This window comes from Solanum tuberosum, unplaced genomic scaffold, assembly GCF_000226075.1.
Source record: "Solanum tuberosum cultivar DM 1-3 516 R44 unplaced genomic scaffold, SolTub_3.0 scf00105, whole genome shotgun sequence".
In the NCBI taxonomy this organism is placed as follows: domain Eukaryota; kingdom Viridiplantae; phylum Streptophyta; class Magnoliopsida; order Solanales; family Solanaceae; genus Solanum; species Solanum tuberosum.
Window position 1 is genome coordinate 1,611,909 of NW_006239031.1, and position 22,581 is coordinate 1,634,489.

At 35.5% G+C, this 22,581-nt stretch overlaps 2 protein-coding genes across 17 annotated transcripts in view; one reads left to right on the forward strand and one right to left on the reverse strand.

Annotated features, from left to right (window-relative positions):
• Positions 1 to 14,871, reverse strand: part of LOC102592014 (uncharacterized) — a 25,340-nt gene extending 10,469 nt beyond the window's left edge. For 5 of the 16 annotated variants that reach the window (XR_001473657.1, XR_367433.2, XR_001473650.1 and 2 more), the window contains exons 1-6: positions 14,759 to 14,871; positions 12,160 to 12,645; positions 8,387 to 8,537; positions 4,014 to 4,074; positions 2,217 to 2,384; positions 2,061 to 2,100 (exon numbers count right to left, since the gene is read on the reverse strand). Coding sequence is in view for 1 of the 16 variants with exons in the window: in XM_015309573.1 (XP_015165059.1) it covers positions 4,014 to 4,074; positions 8,387 to 8,527 (202 nt within the window). In the remaining 15 variants the exon portion in view is untranslated. The other 11 variants (XR_001473660.1, XR_001473658.1, XR_001473659.1 and 8 more) reach the window with 9 other exon arrangements.
• Positions 14,872 to 17,624: 2,753 nt separating this feature from the next.
• Positions 17,625 to 22,285, forward strand: LOC102592344 (partner of Y14 and mago). Its single transcript, XM_006349347.2, has 4 exons — positions 17,625 to 17,898; positions 17,988 to 18,107; positions 20,964 to 21,182; positions 21,865 to 22,285. The coding sequence occupies exons 1-4, from the start codon at positions 17,704 to 17,706 to the stop codon at positions 22,006 to 22,008; spliced, it is 678 nt and encodes a 225-aa protein (XP_006349409.1). The 5' UTR covers positions 17,625 to 17,703; the 3' UTR covers positions 22,009 to 22,285.
• The last annotated feature ends 296 nt before the right edge of the window (positions 22,286 to 22,581 follow it).

A 22,581-nucleotide genomic window follows, 5' to 3' on the forward strand; every position in this document is an offset into this window, starting at 1 on the left:
TTTTTTCGAAATTTGACTTGAAAAGAGTAAGAAACTCGCTGGAAACTGCAGGAATCTACCCACAGTGGCCTAAAATTTGTGATTTCGCCGGGAACTTGCCGGAAACTGCCTGAAAATCACCGGAACCCTAATTCCGGTGATCGGATCTAGAGACAACTGAATGGGTTCTGGTCGGAAATACTGGGCGACCCCAACAGAAGAAAACAACTCGAAAAAAGATGACCGGAACAGTACTCACGCGCCGGCGCGTGAACAGATCTCGCCGGAAAACTTCCACCTCTGATCGGCGCGTGGGGGCGCGTGGGGGTTGTTTTCCGGTGGAAATTCTTGGGGTTCAGTCGCCTGAGCTTCCCGAGCCTCGTGATGGTGTTGTCTTTCGCACAACACCTTCAGAACGAAAGATGACACAAATCAGTCCCAACCGTCGTCGCCGGAATTTGACACGGTGACTTGAAGTTTCTCACCAATGCTCTGATACCATGTGAGAAATATATGGGAAAAATAATATTGAATTGTGTATCTAAATTGTTACATTGAGACCCTATTTATAGACAATACATATACATTGAAATCCTTTTCTAACTAGGATTCCTATTCCTATTCTTCTTCCTATTCTAAGTAGGAATATATACATATTTCTATTCTAACATTTTTAATATTATACATACTCTAGTTTCATGACACTTTCGTTCTCGTGCAATACATTCTCTACCTTTTTTTATAGAAAATCTTTATTGTCAATGATCATTGTGCTTTAGTTTAAACACTAATTAATTTTGAACTCAAACAGAAACCCCCCATTGGAGACCTGGGCCACCTGAAAAACCAGTGCTCTGCAATGCTTGTGGAACAAGGTGGCGCGTTATGGGGACACTACATAACTATATTCCCAGACATGCAAGCAGAAAAACACAGAGCATGCAGATGGTAGAAACAAATGGTAAAATACTTTCACATATATAGAGAGCACTTAACTTGTCTCAGCAAATATGATGCATGTTCTGAATCAAATCCTTTCTCAAGTGTACAAGTATTAAGAAAGTGGAAACTAATATCTTTCTACTCAATTTCTGGCCAATTTCTTTCTTCTGTTTTGCATGATAGTAAGCGCAAACCACTTGGGGCACGTTTGGTTGGGAACGAGTTACCACGGGATTGTTATCCCACCCTCAATGTGAGATAAAAATAACACTACAATCCCGGGATAAGTTATCCTGTGATCTTATCCCAACTAAACATGGGATAAGCTCATCCTAAAATTAATCCCAAGATTAGTTATCCCTTATCTTTCGTACCAAACGAGCCCTTAGTCACAAAGAAATTATGAGATAGGTGAAATTCGGCAACCAAATCAATTTAGATGCACCTTACCAAAAAGTAATTCTGCAGTGCATAGTATTCTGATTCAAAAGAAAAGGAAGAAACAGTTACCCAATACTATTGATTCCAATTACAAACTTCTCTTATTCTATTGATTGGAAATGGACAAATTTGAACCACCCCCAAAAAAGGAACGGAAAATAGGATAAGAGAATATACAGACCATACACAACAAATTTAACCGTGAGACAAAAAAATTTATCAGCATTCTTCCCCTATCCAAGTGGTTGTTTTATGTTGGTATCTAATATTCAAAAGAATCAATTACACCATGAGCTCTAAGACAACTTGATAAGCATGTGTCAAGATTCACGACATATGAATTTATTTTTACGCAGGAAATTCCTTTCGTTTTCCGATTACTGTGATGTGCTTGTCAAACTATGTAATGTCAAATCACATTCAGGATTTTACCAAATAAGCCGTAGGGAAGTAATTACTATATATTACTCTACAAGCACAATCTTTGGTTTCTTTCTTGCTAAATGGTCATTTATTATGGTGTCTCCTAAATTTTGAGAACTAACTTTCATTTACACAATGAACTGAAATTGAGAATTTTCAATAAAGATATGAACTGACCAATCCAACTATACTTTAACTATACAAAAACTACTAGCTTGACCAAAATAAATTCTATTGTATTAATACCTTATTGTTTTATGTGCACTAACATTTACCTTTTGTTGGGAGAAGCAGACAAAGATCCTCTCTGGAATCCTAACAGAGTCCCAAAAAGAAAGAGATCAGAGCTTACACAACGCATTTTGTCACCTGTCGAAAGACTCCAGAGGCAACTTTATAACAGTCTACAGGAACCAGAATTTGAAACATACCAGACGGTGGTGAAGATGCTACTCTAATTTATGCAAGGAACAAATACATTCCTCCTAATGAGATTGGTCTTGGAGCTATGCTGCTCGTATCACCAACTACTACTACAGAACGCTCGACGTCTCTATCTCCAATGGAAGAAGATAATGCCTGTTGCTCAATAAATGTTCCTGTAGAAAATCCAAATCTCTAAGTGAATTTTCAGGTGCATGCATAAGATTCAATAGGGCTGCCTAGTGCACTAAAGCTCCCACTATGTGCGGGGGTCCTGGGAAGGTTCCGTTTTATTAGATGGAATTTCCATGAATTAGATATGTCAAATTTACTTTTTAGGTGCATTTAATATGTTAATTCCGATGTCTACCACTGTTTGCTTACCTATAATTTTGTTAGTTTTTTTTTTGGACCTCATGGTAGAATTAGATGTGTGACATCTCAAAGGGCATTTGACTTATATATGCTTGTCATTACAACTTCAATGTCATGCATTGTACTTTGTTTCAGAATAAACAATGATATAATGGATCATGTGACTATGCAAAATGAAACTACTGGAACTGAGGGTGGAAAAGATTACTCCTTCTAAAACCCTTTTTTTCTTACTAGGAAAGCAGCAAATTATTGTTACCGCCCAAATAGGTTATATTCACAACCTAATAGCTGCATCCTCTAATAAAGAACTTAGCACAATCCACACCATCAAATAAACACCGACCAAAATACTACTATCAAAAGATAATTGCAGTAATATTCTTGCTTGGATTGGAAATTTCTACTTAACATATTTATATGGGCGAGTTCTTGGGTTCTCCTAAATTGTCTTAAAACGAATTTCTCCAGTCTTGGATACTGAATCTTGAATAAAAAATAATTTCAATACGGAATCTTGAATAAAGTTTCAATTAGAAAGAAAAGGGGTAAAAAATTTATTTGAATAGACGTTGGGCTCCTCATCTTACTCAATCCCTCTAATGCCATAAAGGGATATATACATGAAATTCTGTCAATGGTGGCATATAAATGCGCAAGCATGGTAAGATGGAAAAAATAAGTGTCGTTGCTGCATCTCAGTAGCAGGGAAACTCTCACCTAAAAAGGGAACATTCATAACCGAGTCGATTAAACATAAAACGGTTGCTAAGACCATAATAGGATATCTGCATTTCAAGAACAAGGAAATCTTTTTAAGATGAGTCAATATCAACATACCAAAAATTATGAGTCTAGTTTTCAGGACTAATGTTAAGATAAGGACCTCTTAAATTGACATTAAAACTGCCCAAAAAAAAATGAGAACATCTATGATTTGGCAACTCACTAAGGTGTGATCAAACAGTCTATTGGGAAATTTTTGGATACTGATTTTCTTTTCATTTCTTTCTGGAAAAGAAGGTTATAAACAGTAAATTCATTTACAAGAAGAGGGTCAAAGTGATAATATTTAGAATTTGGGCGCTAATTAGAAGTTGGTTTAATTTTGGTTTGAGTAAAACAAAACCGACAAAAAGTTTTTTTTGTTTTGTTTTTCTTTTGAAAATGTTTGTTTGTTCTTCTAGAAAACAATTTTGTCCTGATAAGCAAACAAACGTGGTTTGTTCTTTCTAAAGCCCTTTTTTACTTGGCCAACATTTCCTTAAGATGTTTGAGCTTTTGCAAACCGACAGTACTGTGGTTTTCGGGTGCACCAGAATATCAGAATCAAGGAGCCAAAGTCTTAAAGAAAATTTCCAAGGAAATAGCCAGCTCTATGTTAATATATGTATATTCTCAATTTAATTCACAAGTTGAGGCATACTCACCAAATAAGAAATTTATCCAATTATCAGTCACGGAGCCACCTGTATGAACTTCAACTCTCACCTGCATTGTATTAATGAGACCATCTTATATTTAGGCAAAACGATCGATTTGATTATTGTACTAGTGCAAGGGGAAATGGATGTAAAAAAGCATTATTGGAAATAAATTGAATGTAGTCATTCTTTTCTGGATCTGCTCTCAGTAATGTAATCTGAGGGCCTTCCTTTGATTTTTCAATACTTAATCTGATTCCACAATCGCAGGCAAAAATTGCATTATACATCCTTATTTTTTGAAAACTCTTTTATTTTCTCACCCTTAGATATTTGAATTATCATCTTGAAACTATTTAACACTTCCTTGACTTAAGATTCATTGCTTAATAAGCCTTGACCACTAGATTAAAGGCCAAAAATTATGAAGATTCACCAAATCCAGCATTCACCCCACCTACACCACCCCCCAAATCACAACCCCCTTTGCATTTGATAGAGAATCTAAGACTTCTCTCATTGGAGTTATAGTGTAAATAGTTGAGAAATTACCGTAATCAAAGTTGATGAGCTGTCGTGAGGGGAAAAAGAATAATTCAGAATAGACAGAAGTTAATGACAAATCTATCATAATTCATCTATTTCCATATAAAGGACCAGCTGTAGTCTACCAAATTCTTATCTGTCTATATATCTTGTGACCCATCCCTCACACAGACATTTTAGATTTTGAGAGCAAATCGAACTCTAATGGTTAGAAACAGCAAATTCAACCTGATTTAAACTGAATCATTCATAATCAGATCTTATGGTGAGACAAGGTCCATGTCACCATTGTGGCATCAAGCGTAAGTTCTATTCACCACCTATATCCCATCTTTTATGTTTATCAATAATCTTATGCTTTACAGGATACTTGATTCAGTTATGCTTAGGATTTATGTGCCTGATGTTCAGCAATTAAATTTTGAAGACTCACATGCATGAAACACAAAATACCCTAATTTCCCTAAATGGTGCATCTGTTAAAAATAAATCAGAGTTCTTTAATTTTCTCATCTTTTGAGACAAATGTTAATTAATTTTCAGTAAATCTGCCATTAATCTAACAGGAATTGAGGTCAATTAGGAAAAATTGTAGATTTGGTCCCCAATCCCTGCCATACATGCACATTTAGTTCCCATCTATTGAATCTTTTGACACCAATCGTCCTTACGTTCTAGATGATGTACCCCAAAACACCACTCTTCACCACTACCTAGGGTTTTTACATGCACCACAAGCATGAACCTCCCCTTACTTAACTCTATAGGTCACTTCCACCTTGCCCAATATAACTTCATTCCTAATCTAATCTCTCTTAGTACGCGCACAAATCCATCTGAGCATTCTCATCTCTCCTACATTCATCTTCTGAACGTGGACGTTCTTGACTGACAAGCATTGTGCCCCATACAACAATGTAGGTCTAACCACCACTTTATGGAACATACCTTTTAGCCATGGCAACACATTTTTATCGCAAAGTACCCAGGGATGTGTGCCTTCAATTTACCCACCCTACTCCAATATGATGTGAAACATCATCAATCATTCTGTCTACTATAATAATGGACCCAAGATACTTGAAGTTTCCTCTCTTGGTCTTGGGTATGATTTGTGAGTCGTTCCTCACTTCCACCTCTGCCTCAAGTGTTACGTCATTAAAGTTACACGCGAAATACTTTGTTTTAGTTTTGCTTAACCTGAAAACTTTAGTCTCTATGATCTGTCTCAAAACTTCCAGTTTTTCGTTAACTCCACCCCATGTCTCATTATTCTATACTATGTCAATCTGCGAATGGCATAAACCACAATACCTTTCATTGAATATATCGTGTCTATTCATCCATCACTAAGGCAAAAAGGAACAGGCTAAGGGTCGATCCCTGGTGCAACCAATAATATCATATGTTGGCACCCATACTACAAAAAGGTTAAATGGTGCACTTGGTTAAATGTTTAGTTATTTACTTAAGAGGACTTGGAATCACTTGGTTAAATAATATTATATGTTGGCACTCAATACATTTTTTCCTTCTATTTTTAGTGATGCACCCATGTTCTAGAAATCCTAGATTCGCCTGTCTAAATCTGATTTTTCCTTAACAGATTGCGCAGCCCCTTATTCTTGCTTGCTTGTTAACTGATTTCCTTAATCTGATATTGCATTCGTGAATTTATTGCTGCACCCTTATAAATACTACTGCATTTTTTGGTTCCTACTTTGAACAATATCTTTTCAATAGTTTATTGCTTCTATTTATTTTCATCATTGTATTGTGTAACTGTCAATTTTAAGATTTAGGGTATTTGTTGTTAAGGGTTGCCCATTTTTTGTTGTTTATTGTACACTTGATTATTTTATAACTGGCGCAAAAGGCTTCAGGGTTTGATGTAGTTTATGGTCATGTACTTGATTGGCAGCGGTAGGGGTGGTAAGGGTACCAAGGGAGATCCTAGAGGTTGAGAGTTGGGTCTTGAAACATAGGGACAGTGACGAGGAAGCCGATAGAGTTAGTGAAGATTCTTATGAAGTGGAAGATCAATATAGCTTGTGTTCAAGAAACCAAATGGGTAGGAACCAAGGCTAGGGATGTAGATGGATTTAAGTTATGGTACTCAAGAAGATCGAGGAGTAGAAATAGAGTAGGTATTTAGTAGACAAGGAACTCAAGGAGCAAGCGGTAGAGATTAGGAGGGTGAATGATAAGATAATGTTCATTAAGCTAGTTTTGCGAGGGCTAACTATTAAGGTAACTAGTGCATATGTGCAGCAAACAGGTTTGGACGAGGAGGTCAAAAAAAACTTCTTTGTTCTGGGAGGAGTTGGACGAGGTTGTGAGAGTTATCCCGCATACTGAGAAACTAATTTTATGAGGGGATTTTAATGGTCACATAGGGACCACTTCGAGAGGATATGATGATGTACAAGGCACTTTCGGTTTTGGGGATAGAAATGGAGAAGTTATGCTTTTAAACTTCGCGAAAGCTATCGAGTTGATCATAGCTAATTCCAGCTTTTAGAAGAGGGAGGAGCACTTGGTGACCTTTTGTAGGGTGGTGGCTAAGACTCAGATACATTCTTTGCTCCTTAGAAAATGTGATAGAGGTTTATGCAAGGACTGGATCAGGAGAGGGGATCTTACAACCCAACATAAGCTCGTGGTTATGGATTTAGAAATCAATAGGATGAAGAAGAAGAGGACCGCATATGCCCACCAAGGATTTAATGGGAGTCCTGATTGAAGCCAATACTTAGGAAATTGGAGAAAAGTTAGTGGCTTTGAGGATTTCAGGGAGTAGTGAGGATGCAAACAGTATATAGGCTAGGACAACTGACTACATCAGAGAAGCAACATGAGAGGTGTTGGGGGTCTCGAGGGGTTACCCAGCTGCACAAAAGAGATTGGTGGTGGAATGAAGAGGTCCAAGGAACAGTGAAAGACAAGAAGGTTGCTTACAAGATGTTAGTGAAAGCTTAGACAAGGAGGAATAGTGAGAGGTTTAAGACGACAAAAAAGGCAATGGAGCTAGCGAGGACGCAGATAATATGTGGGCTAAGACAATTGACTGAATCAAGAAAGCAACAAGAAAGGTGTTAGGGATCTTGAGGGGTTACCCAAGCGGAGCAGTCTAGGGACAACAAGAAAGACTTACACATAGTGTTCTGGAGGAAATCGTACATGGTCGCCGGTGGTCAGTTCAGTGGCGTGCAGATCCACTGCGGAGGGGGGGTTTACAGTTGAGCGCTAGAGAAAGAGAGTACCTGTTGAATATTATACCGTAATTACTATCGGTTAAGATGGTAACTTTCCTCCTTAAAATTTCATGCAAAAAAATGCAGTCTGTCAAGAGATTAACTATTTTGCATGGTTCCTCAACATATCAAGCAAATCTTTTTCAATCTTTCTACCATCAAACTCAAAGGTCAACTTTTTTGTATGGTTCCTTACCATGGTTATGAAAATGTGAGTAAAGAAACAGTTGAAGCATCCTAAAAGTCTATGCATGTTTAACACAAGGAAATTTTCTCTTATTTTTAATTTACACATACTCTAGTTTCATGACGCTTTCGCTCTCGTGCAATACATTCTATACCTTTTTTATAGAAAATCTTAATTGTTAATGATCATTGTGCTTTAGTTGAATTTTATTCATATTTATCCCAGTTTAAACACTAATTAATTTTGAACTCAAACAGAAACCCGCCACTGGAGACCTGGGCCAGCTGAAAAACCAGTGCTCTGCAATGCATGTGGATCAAGGTGGCGCATTAGGGGGACACTACAGAACTACATTCCCAGACATGCCCGAGAAACACAGAGCAATCAGTTACCTGCTGAGATGAATCCGCGTCTCTTAGCTCGAGATAACCAAAGGCTACAAGTTGGAGTAGAGGTTTCTGGACAGGAGGGATCTTCAGCTTGTCTTGAAGAGGAAATGAATAGCATACCAAGCTTAGTTTCAGTAGGATCATCCTCAGTTAACTGCATGCAGATGGAAGAAACAAATGGTAAAATACTTTCACATATACACTTTAAATTGTCTCAGTAAATATGATACATGTTCTGAATCAAATCCTTTCTTAAGAGTACGGGTTAAAAAAAATGGAAAACTAATATCTTCCTACTCAATTTCTGGCCAATCTCTTTCTTCTGTTTTGCATGATAGTAAGCGCAAAACTCTTAGGGCACGTTTGGTTGGGGAACGAGTTATCCTAGGATTGTTATCCCACCACCTTCAATGTGGGATAAAAATAACACTAAAATCCCGGGATAACTAATTCCGGGATAAGTTATCCCGTGATATATCCCAACTAAACATGGGATAAGCTCATCCTAAAATTAATCCCAAGATTAGTTATCCCTTATCCCTCGTACCAAACGAGCCCTTAGTCTCAAAGAAAATTATGAGATAGATGAATTTAGGCAACTAAATCAATGTAGATACACCTTCCCAAAAAGTAATCCTGCAGTGCATAGTATTCTGATTCAAAAGAAAAGGAAGAAACAGTTCACCCAATATTATTATGATTCCAATTACAAACTTCTCTTATTCTATTGATTAGAAATGGACAAATTTGAACCCCCACCCCCAAAAAAGGAGCGGAAAACAGGAAAAGAATCTACAGGCCAAAAGATCTCGATTCAAGATAAATTCATGAGGAAGTGGTATCTCTTTAGGATCTACTCCAGCGTTTAGAAATTGGTTAATCGGTAAAGAGACATGTACTTGATGCCCCGCCCAAGAGAGAGACCCAAGTCCTAGTAGCCCTGCCAAATGGTGATTCAGCATAGATTCTACATCTTGAAACCAAGCCAATTTTGGCGCCCTACACAACAAATTTAACAGTGAGACAGAAAATTTTATCAGCATTCTCCCACTGTCCAAGTGGTTATTTTTTGTTGGTGTCTAATTCTCAAAAGAATCACTTACACCATGAGCTCTAAGACAACTTGATAAGCATGTATCAAGATTCACGACACTTGGATTTATTTTTATGCAGGAAATTCCTTTCGTTTTCCGATTATTGTGATGTGCTTGTCAAAGTATGTAATGTCAAATCACATTCAGGATTTTACCAAATAAGCCGTAGGGAAGTAATTACCATATGATACTCTACAAGCACAATCTTCGGTTTCTTTCTTGCTCATAGGCCATTAATTATAGTGTCTCCCCTAAATTTTGATAACTAACTTTTCTTTACACAATGAACTGAAATTGACAAATTTCAGGTAATTTGGATTTTCAGATATGAACTGACCGGTCCAACTATACTTTAACCATACAAATAATACTAGCTTGACCAAAATAAAAAAATCTATTGTATTAATACCTTATTGTTTTATGTGCACTAACATTTACCTTTTGTTGGGAGAAGCAGACAAAGATCCTTTCTGGAATCCTAACAGTGTCCCAAAAAGAAAGAGATCAGAGCTTACCCAACGCATTTTGTCACCTGTCGAAAGACTCCAGAGGCAACTTTACAACAATCTACAGGAACCAGAATTTGAAAATATACCAGACGGGGATGAAGATGTTACTCTAATTTATGCAAGGAACAAATACATTCCTCCTAATGAGATTGGTCTTGGAGCTATGTTGCTCGTATCACCAACTACTACTACAGAACGCTCGACGTCTCAATTTTCAATGGCAGAAGATAATGTCTCTTCCTCAATGAATGTTCCTGTAGAAAATCCATTTATGTAAGTGAATTTTGAGATGCATGCATACGATTCAATAGGGCAGCCCGGTGCACTAAAGCTACCGCTATGTGCAGGGTCCGGGGAACATTCCGTTTTATTGGATGGAATTTCCATGAATTAGATATGGCAAATTCTGCTTTTTAGGTGCATTTAATATGTCAATTCCGATGTCTATCACCGTGTGCTTACCTACAAGTTTGTTAGTTTGTGAGGACTTCACAGTAGACTTACATTGTGACATCTCAAAGTGAATTTGACTTACATATGCTTGTCATTACAACTATAATGCCTTGCATTATACTTTGTTTCAGGATAAACAATAATATACTGGATCATGTGGCTGTGCAAAATGAAACTACTGGGGGAAAGCAATTGCACGTGAAAATAGACTCGCCCCACATCATATGGATACTAATCATACTATATCAAGGGTATGTCAATAAATTGTTCTGTAAATGCTACAACTATTGGATTTTCTTCTTCATACGGAGATGAACATCTGATTATTGAAGAAATAGGTATATCAGCTTTAGGATAAGGTATGATCAACCACAAAAAGTTTTAAAACTAAGTCGACCAAAAAGTCTCTTCAATCTCCTTTTAAGTTATAACGACAAGTCGATAAGACACTACAACTAAGGTCAGAGTAGACGACATAGAAAATAGCTAATGTACGTGTAGTTTCATTATTATTGTTGCTCCACACACCATATAAAATTCCTTTACTTGTCAAAATAATCATTATCAGCATTAACAGCAAAACATATGATTTTGAAACACAATGGTAACGTAGTCTACGGATACAATGCACTTCTTATTCTTAAGAAGCTTCTTCTTCCAAACATCTCTTTGGCTTTTATCTAAGAATTGACATGCCACCTCTGTTCTGTTTTTGGTATATACATGAAAATACAAATATACAAGTGTTTCCTCATTGGCAAATCTTCTTTGCAGTCTAGAAATCAAATTGTGAATTTCAAACTAATGTTAATGTATGGATTATAGTCACAGAAACTTAGGTAATAGTCTATGCTAAACCTCTTTTGTGATTTGGTACATCCTTACATATTTCATAACTACTTGAGATTCCTTATTTGGTTACTGCTTGACATTCATTGCTCAAGGTCTCCGGCCAGAAACTACACTCTCAGAGAGATGGAGCAAACCTAGGAAGCCCAGTTAAGAGGCCAAGAGGACGACCACGGCTCTCCACAACCCAAGGTACATATCTGCTTAAGTTTGTTTAGGTTAATAAATCTCCTTTAGAAAGCTCTACAAAATTGAAATCAAACGAACATCACATATTTGAAAGACAAGTGCTGGTATATCTACACAAAAAAAAAATGTGAATCATACTCCCATTGTGAAAATTCTACTGACTAGTTTTGCTATGCAGGGAGAAAAGTTGAAATCATGTTAGGTGTGTTTGGTATAAAGGAAAATGTTATCCTTGAAAATAAGTAGTTTTCTTACTTATTTTTTGATGTTCAGGTATATATGCAGAAAACATTGTCCCAAAAGTATTTGTATATATAAGCAAACAATATTGGGTTGGTTTGGATGGCAAGGGATGGGGGCTATGGGGCTAGGGGTGTTGGAGGGTGGGATTAGGCAATTAGTGTGAAATGACATTTAAGGAACTTGTTTCCCTAATTCCACTAGGGAAGTCATTTTCCTCGTTTTTAGGAAGTTGTTTTCCTAGAGAAAATACAACAACAAGTGGGTCTAGGGATGGTAAGTGTACGCAAACGTTACCCCTACCTCATAGAGATAAAGAGGTTGTTTCTGATAGACCCTCAGCTAAAAATAAAGCATATCCAAGCAGCTAGGAAAAGGAAATGTAGAAATGAGAGCAATAGCAACAACAAAATAATATGAAACAAAGAGCTGTAGAACTTACTTTTAAGTCTTGGCAGTACCTTTTTAACACATAAGACACCGGAGGCCATCTTATTTCGCCCATCCCACACCAATACAATGTGTGATGTCATCATTGATCTCTACACTAGCTTGAATTAAAGACCCCATACACTTGAAACATCTTCTCTTGGGGATGACATGAGTGTCAAGCCTCACTTCCACACCGATTTCATGTGTAGCATCACTGAACTTACATTCCAAGCATTCAGTCTTGGTCATGCTCAGCCTGAACCCTTTAGACTTCAGAGTTTGTCTTTGAACCTCCAGCCTAGCATTTAACTCCACTGTGAGTCTCATCAATCAGTACTATGTCATCTACGAATAACATACACCATGACAGCCTATCTTGGATATGCCATGTCAGTACATCCATCATAACCAGAGCGGAAAGGGGCTAAGAGTCAACCCTTGGTGTAACCGCATCATGACTGGGAAGTTCTCCGAGTCTGCTCCCACTATCCACACCCTAGAGAAAATGTTTTGCAAAAATTCTGACCATGAGAAAATTGAAAAACATAGAGAAATTGGACAAGTATAGTGTTTGTGATTTTTCATTTTTTTCTCATAAGTTGATTCGTAGAATAATAAAATGATCTCCATATAACTTTGTTTTTAATCAAGGAGAGTTGTATTAACAGAGGCTCTATAGAGGTGCTAAACTTATATCAATATTTTTTGTAGTGTAATTTTAAAAAGGGGATAAATAGGAAAAGAAGCCAAATTTTGATTTAAGGGAAAGCAAAAAGCATTTAAAAAACAAAAAGAGCAATAAATCCTTTTTGGAAAGATTTTAATTGAAGGAACAATACTTTCAATTTAGGAAAGCGGAAAGCATTTTGCAACTAACCTTAAAGGGAACAATACAATCTATAGGGAACAAGGGGTCGGTTACAAAAGTTAATAGAGATTATTCTCAACATTGTAGCCATATCATGATAATTGTTCTAGCATGATCTTTGACATTTCCTAAGAAGTTTCCCAAAACAACAGATTCCTTGATCACATTCATAATAAGTAGTAAGAGTAGCATATAGAGTCTAGAGTAAAAGAGGGAAGAGAATGTCTCCATCATCTCTACAAGTACAAAGGAATCTAATCAATATGTGGTAAGGGAGAGCAGAGGGACATATTACTTAAAATAGATTGTACGTGCATACATAATTAGAAAAAATATTGTATGTGCATGGAAGTTTCAATAGCATGTTTTTAAATTTATCTCTATGTATCTTTTACTTATTATTCACATGAGTTCAGAAGTGACTCTTTAACCACCCAAGGAGAGAAGTTCTCACACAGAAAATTCCACTTGCCACTCATGAATTTTGCAGGCAATCTCGACAAGGATAGAAAGTCTGAAACAGCAGATGACAGTTCGCAGGCTTAAAGCTCCTGTCTAATAGATATCTGAATGAGCATATCGCGGAAGATCAGACGAAGATTCAAATGCTTGAACCACAGATGGCAAAAATGGGAATCGGTTGCACCTTACTGCTTCCTTTACTAAATTCATTCCAACAATAATGTCTTCTATGATACTTGATTTTACTTTGCTACATTTGAACATTGTTTTTACATCCTGTGCCTGGTAACTAAGATACAGATGTGTGTAATACCTGATAAAACTAGTACTCCAGATGCTGATTGGACAGAGTCTTCGTGATTTACTCTATTGCATTGGAAAAGCATTGATGATTTGTTGAGTTTTCAAAGAGCACTGAACTTTCTATTTTTCCAAAATCTTGACTAGCACTAAAAATCGTTTTATATTTCTTTCTATTGCTGGAAATCTAGCACTTCAGAAAAGACTTACCAACTGTTAAGGTTTGATAACTAGAAAAAAAACCTGGCAATTTTTCATATGAATAGCTTCTGAATTTTCACCTACATCAGATTGATGAAAAAATGTGCTCTCATGCAGTCATTACATTTTTCATGAGGAAATGAGAGTTTTATCTTTTAAACCTTGTCGCTTCACCAATTAGGCCAGTGTTTGTACTGAGTTAGCATCTGCTAAAAACAGCAGAGCAGATGTAGTACATACATGTGGATTCGGCATAACATAGTAGCTTTGATCTAAACGGTGTACCTGTGTTAAAAGAATCACTAAATATGCGCAAAAATTAAATTCAGAATTCAGTTACTTGCACTTGAGGGTTGAGGCCATGTACTAGAATCCAGAACCAATAAGGTTCAAATATTGGCTCTGGCCAAAAATTATGATAATTTATACTTTCCTCTTTTAACCTGCGCCACCTCCCAAAGCAACAGGTATCGGGTAACTCTATCCATAGAGGCTCCACAGTTATCAAGTAACTATATCCATCAAGGCTAAGACTAGAACATATGAGAAGAAATCATCGTCATTCATCGAGGGTAAGACTAGAACATGTTTAGACTAATTACTCAATTATATTATAGGAAAAACTAAATATCATTAAACCTTCAAGCAATTATCACATATTAACCTGTAAAATTTACAAATAAAAATTATAAAATCGTGTTTTACAATATTCTAATAATTATTGCAGAATCAATACAATATGTAGAGAGAATCTAACGAAGAATAACGAGAAACATACTAATTATTTCCCTCGGAGAGAACTGGCAAAATTCCAACGCTGAAGGAAGTTGGAATTTATTTATTTTTTCGTCTCTTTTTACAAGGAGAGAGAAGAGAAGAGAAGAAGTTGAGCTTGGATCCATTTTCTTGATTTCGGGTCATTTGCGGAAAGGGTCATTTAATGCTTTTTTTAAAAAAAAAAACATGACCACAAATTAACGTTTGGGAACAATATTAAGAAGGTTACAAATTCAACTAATGTTCTCGGTAAATTTAAATATAAATTCGTTCATTTTTTGAAATAAAACTTGCGTAGAAATTATATATATATAAAAAAAAAACTAATAATCACGGTGGTTAATAATTCAAAATATCTAAAAATTCATTTTCAAAAATCATATTCAAATAAAATATTGTTGACTCTCTAGTGTTATAACTAAAACATATAAATTGAAATGAAAAGAATATATATATTAGATGTAAATTAACTATTAATAACTATCAATGACGTATAATTTTTTACAGTCAAAAAAATATTTATGACTTGATATAAATTAGGAAATTATATTTCAAAAAAAAAAATATAGAGAAAAATGAAGCCTTGAAATGTAGGGACATCAAGTCATTGTTTCACTTAAATGACTATTAAGCCGACATTGAAAAATTAAGGGAAGTGTTTGTTTGTCAATCTGGATCGCAATATTTGTCCAATTATATTCATACTATCCGAATTAATTGGTCCAATTAATAGGTGTTTAATATGTAAAAGCAACTAAGTTTCAATTAAACGATTCTCTTTCAAAATACTTTCAACTTTCTTCTTCCCGTTCAAATTTTTTGCACATGGGCTATTTCCTTTTCATATTTATTCATCTTCAGTTTTATGTAAATATTGTGTGGTTTTTCAACGTGTTTGTCTTTCAGTACATTTTAAATATTCTTGATTTTTCACCTTGAATCATCTCCGCCAATATTTGTTTTTTACTTTAATGCAAGACTTGATTTTGTCAGTGAACAAAATCAAAAGATTTCTAATACTTTTCAAGTATGTGATGAAAAAGTTGGGATCTCAACATAATATTGTTTTAAGATATATGTTTCTTTGTTGGTTCCTTGTTTTGATGTATCAATGTAATGATCTCATGCCTATCTGAAAAGGGGCAATTGATATTTTCATTCTCAACGTTAAATTTCAATCAAAATAATTAAGATCTCAACATGAAATTGTTTTAACATACATGTTTCTTTGTTGATTCCTCATTTTGATGTATCAATCTAATGATCTCATGGTTATCTGTCTCAACATTAAATTTCAATCAGATTAAGACATATTTTTATGTTCAGTAATGTAACATTGAAGTTCTCTTTTGAAAAAAAATCTCTCTAGCAATTTACAAAATTAAATGACCGTAATTTAATCTTTCGAATATAAATTTTTACAAAATCTTTATATAAAAATGTCCAATTAACAGGGTGTTTTGAACTTTTATGAATTTTTGTTGAGTTCTCATCCTCTCATTTCCAACAATCGGCTTCTTTCATAACCAAATGAAATTGTTTAAGGTGAGGAACCAAGACTAATGGGTATGAAATTCAATGGTACTTTTATTGATCACAAATCGCTCATTTTCATTTCTACCTCTTTCCTTTTTATACCCCAACATTTATATAAATAACCAATAAATAGTTAAGCAAGAAGAATATTAAATGTTACATTTATAACATTTTAAAAGTTTGTGGTTAATTTTTAAATAAATAACAAGAATGGTTATCCATCTTAATTCTTAGCAAACACGAGCTTGCACAAATAGACAATTTGAGAATTAGTTATTGAAATGTATAATTTTTTGTTAAGTTCAGCCTTTTCAAGATCAACTTCACACTTATAAAAATAAAATTTAAAAGTAAGAAAATATTTAAATTCAAGCCTATTAATTACGTGAACAAGTTTTTGATACTTTTCTCTAAAGTTTGGACTCTATACTAAAAAACCTTATTCCTAAACTCGAGACATACATATCTAATTTCAAAAATTCAAGTTTTATACGAAACTCCTCGAGTTTGATTTTTATAAGTTTTGCTTTCGACATTTGTTGCTGTGCGTTTGAAACTAGAAAATAGAGAAGCAAACCAGGCTTTGCCTTGAATTTTTATTAATATTGGCTATTAGTTAAATTAGGTCAAACTATTATGGCCCAAAACATTAACAAATAGAAACTTGGCCCGTCGACTCTCACAAACTTCAAGGGACTCAACCAATTAGTTCTGACACTGAACATAATAATTACTTGTTTATTTTGATAAATTGATAAATTTTTTAACTTATTATATCCTTAATTAATGGTAGAATTTCTTGAAAATGTAAGTTTTTAATTCATTTATTTTACAATTAATAGGGGTAAAATGATAAATTTATTATATCAATTATTATTTTCTTAGTAGATGTCAATTAAAAAATGGACAAGTAGTAATTAGTAGAAATATTAATTGGTATCAGAAGTTTAACGAAAAAAAATCAGAGTAAAATTAGTGTATTAGTTAAATTAGGTCAAACTATTATGGCCCAAAACATTAACAAATAGAAACTCGGCCCATCGACTCTCACAAACTTCAAGGGACTCAACTAATTAGTTCTGACACTGAACATAATAATTACTTGTTTATTTTGATAAATTGATGAATTTTTTAACTTATTATATCCTTAATTAATGGTAGAACTTCTTGAAAATGTAAGTTTTTAATTCATTTATTTTTCAATTAATAGAGGTAAAATGATAAATTTATTATATCAATTATTATTTTCTTAATAGATGTCAATTAAAAAATGGACAAGTAGTAATTAGTAGGAATATTAATTGGTATCAGAAGTTTAACAAAAAAAAAATCAGAGTAAAATTAGTGTATCAAAATATGGTGATTCTGTAAAAGCAGCAGTATCATCACCTCACCGAAGAGAGAAACGCAATGGCGAGCAGCACGACCAGAGGAGAGGACGAAGCGAAACAATTGGCAGCTGAGCTAGGCAAAACCCTAAAAGAAGGGGAAAGACTACTCGCACCAACAAGACGCCCTGACGGAACACTCCGTAAACCTATTCGAATTAGGGCTGGTTATGTGCCTCAAGATGAAGTCGCCATTTACAAATCTAAAGGCGCTATTGTATGTAACATACTTGTTTTTTTTCTCTTTTTTCAAAATTTATGTTGTGTGTTTTTGTTTTGATTGATTGGTGCCTGGGGAGATGTCAGTGGAAGAAAGAAATGGAGTCACTGCAGGATGTTCCGCCGGGTTATGATCCTGTGATGGATGAAAAGCCCAAGTCTAAAGCTGCCAAGCGGAATGAAAGGAAGAAGGAAAAGCGTCAACAGGTTAATACTAAGTTCCTGCTTCTCTTGTTTATTATACTTATAGTCACCACTGTTTACATTGCCTGTATATTTTGTTCGGAAATACTACGTCACCCGTGCATCCACTGTAGTTATGTTACCATTAGGGATCTAGGCTTCACCCATTGAATCACAAATAGATTTAGAAACATATCCTGCTTCTACCTTGCCAATACACAGTGTGGGAAAAGATCATTAGGGTCCTTGATATACAGTACCTTTTATATAGAGTACCTATTGAATGGAATGATCCCATTTTCCTCAAATTATGTTGGGTTAGACAGCTTCATGTAGTGGTATCCAACCAAAAGGGAAACTTTTAAGATGGGCTTGGCTTTGGAGTAGCAATTTCCAAGGCGAAGGCCTTGCCAAGTGTCCTTGCAAGATTAAGCATATCGTAATAGCTATCTTTTATATTGAATTTCCTTTGTACTGTCACGTTTTATAGATGATAAGTCAACCTATCTCTAATCCAATTCTTTCTTCAGTTTCTGACAGTAGCTTAGGTTCCAACTACCATTTGCAATGCACTAAGCTATGGAAGTTGAGGACATGAGGTAAACTAAGTCGAGAAATTCTTTCCTCAAAGGAGTATGACCAAGCCCACGACCACGTCAGAATTTTATGTTCAATCATCCCCTGCTGCAAAAGATATGTTGGTTTGAATTCCTCCCTGAAGTTTCTACTATATTCAATAACCCCGCTTCCTATGTCACAGTACGTGATTAAATATCCCTTTAGCTTCAAAGAGAACAAACAATTGACACGGACGCTGCTAGTCGCTGTATGGTGTGTATAATATGGTAAGCACTATACAGCTTTATATTCAGACTACAGGCCGTAAAAGAAAATGACATTTACTGGGGATCTAAAGTAGGACAGAGTCCTGACTCCTGATACAGTTTGTTTCAGCATAGTACCCCTCGAGGGTTCTGATGTTTCTTTGTTTGTGGATGCACCAGAAAAAGCAAATAGGTATCAGTTTCCTTCCAAGTCTATCTTCCTCGAGCAAAGCCCAGATAAGCAGAAACCCTCTCCAAACGTTGGCATAGTCCAACTTAAACAGCAAGAGCAATCTGTAAGGCATAATTTCATGCCTCTTCAGAATTTAAATAAACATAACAACGAAGTCTACAAAAGGCAAGATGAATGATGTGAAATGGATTCCTACCAGCCCTACTGATGTATGTGGCTATTAGAAGTCGAGGTATTACCCGTTCAATCCAAAAGTGAACATATATCAGAACTCCCTTGTTTCGCAGGTAGAGATGATTAGGGTTCTCTATGTGACCACATCACTTTCGCACATGAAGCGCACCTGTTGCACAAAGTCTACCCCTTTTTCTAAGTTATCTTGGGAGAAGTGTGCTTCATATAGTGCTTTTTAAACAAATTAAGAAACCAAGAGGTGCTACTGTTTGCGTAGTCCTAGAGGTCCTTCCAAGATTAATCAAGCTGCAATAATTTTATGCAGTGAAATTCCCTTTACTAAAACCTTTCCACTTGATAAAGTCATTTTCTCTGTTTCCCCAAAAGATGTCAGTGGTCAGCTTCTTGATTAACTGATTGTTGTTTTTTTAAGAATAGTATTTTTTTATAAACATAGCTCTAAGAGACTGTGGTGAAATATGTAGAATGGGATGTCAAAGGCAATTGACAGTTCCCCAAAAGTATCCCTATCCTATTCCTGTAGGATATCTATGAGATCTAAAATTCCCTTCTAAAACTGATATTCCTACTACTATTTGCTTTGCATTGAGCTATGGAAGTGAACAGTGTGCCACTGGCCCTCCGGATTTCTTGGTTATCAAAAGAGAGATGTGACCAAACCAAGGATTCTGTTAGAACTTTTTCCAGTCCATTTGCGACTGAATTCTCCTTTTAAGTTTCTAATGTGTCTCCATGGCCACACTCAATAATGTTATAGCATATGCTTTGATATCTCTTACGCTTAAAATAAAACAGTCAAATAACATATGTATTGTTTTTTTTAGGAAACAAATAGCATGGGTTCTTCTCTTACTTGTTTGCTGTTTTCTAATTATCTTTTAAACTAAACTCAAAAGTATCTTATATTGCACCAATATGGTGTTTGAAGTAACTTCTGTTTTCTTTATTATTTATTTTGTTTGCTTCATGTTAGGAGGACACTGGTTCCCTATGATTAGGTACTTTACTGGCTCTATGAATAGAATTTCTTATTGTATTTGTCAAAAGTGGAAAGTGGGAAGGTAGAGTCTTTGTACTGAGCATTAATCTAAGACTTTAAACCATTATCCAAAAAAAAGGTGGAAAGAAGGAAGGTAGAATCTTACATGAGATCATTGAAAAACTTCTTACACGTTTGTGGAAGTCAATGGACAATTATATGTAACGCAGGTGACTAAGAACTGAAAATGAAAAATTGTGTAGGACTTTTCTATTCCATCCCATCCCATCTCTTGCTTTCAGCTATCCAATATGCTTCTTGTCAAACTGCTATCATAAGTTGAAGAAAGCTGCTTCTTGACTGTTAGCCTTCTCTTGAGGCAAGAATTGACTTATTACATTAACTTCTTGTTTAGAATGAAGAAATTTTGGGGCTCTTGGTCTTTTACACATGTGAATACAATTGTGCAACAATATGAGCTATTATATAGGTGAACTAATAATGATTAGAATCTCTTTACTTTTTCGCCTATATTTTGTTATAAAGAGGACCAAGCCTTCTGTGTATGTATTTTGATGGATCTTTCAGAAGATTAGAACTGTATACAAACTGGCATGATCTCGTTGTAATATTCGCGAGGATTAATCACACAAAAAATGTCTGAGCTTGATTAACACAACTTGTGGCAGGCTGCCCTTGAAAAGGGTAAGAATCCAGAGAACGATGAGGTCTCATCTGCTGAAAATTCAGTTGATGGTCCAGATCAGGTTGAGTCAGTTATGTCCCAGATAAACAATCTTGCCATATCTGCAAATCCTGTCGTCCCTCCTTCAAATTCAACCGAGTCTTCTGGCATGGGAGATAGTGTGCAGGACATTGACAAAAAGATCCGAGCTCTGAAGAAAAAGGTATGTACTCTTGTGCTTCTAGTTCTCTGATAGTATGCCATCATTCTAGATCTATGAAGTAAGTTCGATGCATCTTAAAGCATTTTAGAGATACTCAGCTATTTCTACTTCGCAACTGTATGGTCAAAATAGACTCTCTGTTTCAGTTTTGATGTACTAAATGGATGATTCAAGTTTGTTTCAAGGTAATGATGGGTTTTGTGCATTCTTTTGTAAACCAAAAATGGTATGGTCCACTAAATGTGCTAGTTCAAATCCATGTCCTCCTCCAGCTATTCATTTTATATGATTCATTATATATCCACTTTTAAGTTGCATTTTTCAGTCCAAGGTGCTGCTCCCATTTCAACACTACTGGCAAATGTCATATAATGGGAATATCAGAACTATTGGCTGTCCAACTATGATATGAGTATTTCATTTGATTTCTACTGATAGTCCCATCTTTCTAAAACTGCAGATAATTAGAATCTGGTCATTGGAAAATAATCTGTAGTTTTAGAATGATTTGGGTTTTTATGATCTGAGAAAAAATAAATAAAATCAACGTTGTAATCACTGGTGATCTATCTGTATTACAGCTCTTCTGAACCTTGAAGTTCAAGATGCACTTACCCGTCTCTGCTGGAGCTTTAATCTTTTGTTGAGCTCACTAAACTTTACCCTGTTTTATTTGTTGTAGATTCGGCTGACAGAAGCTCAACAGCAGAAGACTGACGAGAAGGACATGAAGCCAGAGCAGCTGGAGAAAATGGCTAAGCTGGAAAGCTGGCGAAAAGAGTTGAAGCTTTTGGAAGATAAAAAGGCTGAGTTGGAAGCATCGTGAATTTTAGGCTGAAGAAACGCTTGGTTTGAATCTGCGGTAGCCTGGTGGCGTTTTATTGCTGCATCAATATATTCAACACACTCGGATTTTGTTGATGGAATTGTGTGTATTTTTGTACTTTGTGCACTAGCTAGAGCAAAGCAATGTAGGATCTAATTTATGGTATTTTTCAGATAGTACTCCAATTTTTGAGGACATAGCTGCTGCTTGATCTGATTTGTCCTTTATTTCTAAAGACAATGAAACTAGCAGTTGAAATACCATTTATTTACACTAATAGTCTTGTGACATGAATGTTATTTGGACAGAAATTTGAAGGTGAGTCGGGAAGAATTCTCTGAAGCTGAAGTAGGGAGAGAAGTTGTGTTGTCTGGATAATTGTACATACAAAACACCTCAGATTTTGAGATGAAGTTTAGGAACAACTGTCTTCAGCTGAACCAGTTGGCAATTTCTTGAATTCATACCGTTAGTACTCTACTTATCCTTTTGATGTCTTGGGGTTACATCAAACTGGAATCCCAACTATCTAAAGATGTTTTTACTGCTATTATTGCCTCAAATAGGCATATA

Bases quoted from the DNA above. Each gene is read 5' to 3' on its own strand.
- LOC102592344 (XM_006349347.2), top strand. From the start codon at position 17,704: ATGGCGAGCAGCACGACCAGAGGAGAGGACGAAGCGAAACAATTGGCA. The intron at 18,108-20,963 runs GTTAATACTAAG...AACTTGTGGCAG, and splicing joins AGAAGGAAAAGCGTCAACAG to GCTGCCCTTGAAAAGGGTAA. The intron at 21,183-21,864 runs GTATGTACTCTT...TATTTGTTGTAG, and splicing joins TCCGAGCTCTGAAGAAAAAG to ATTCGGCTGACAGAAGCTCA.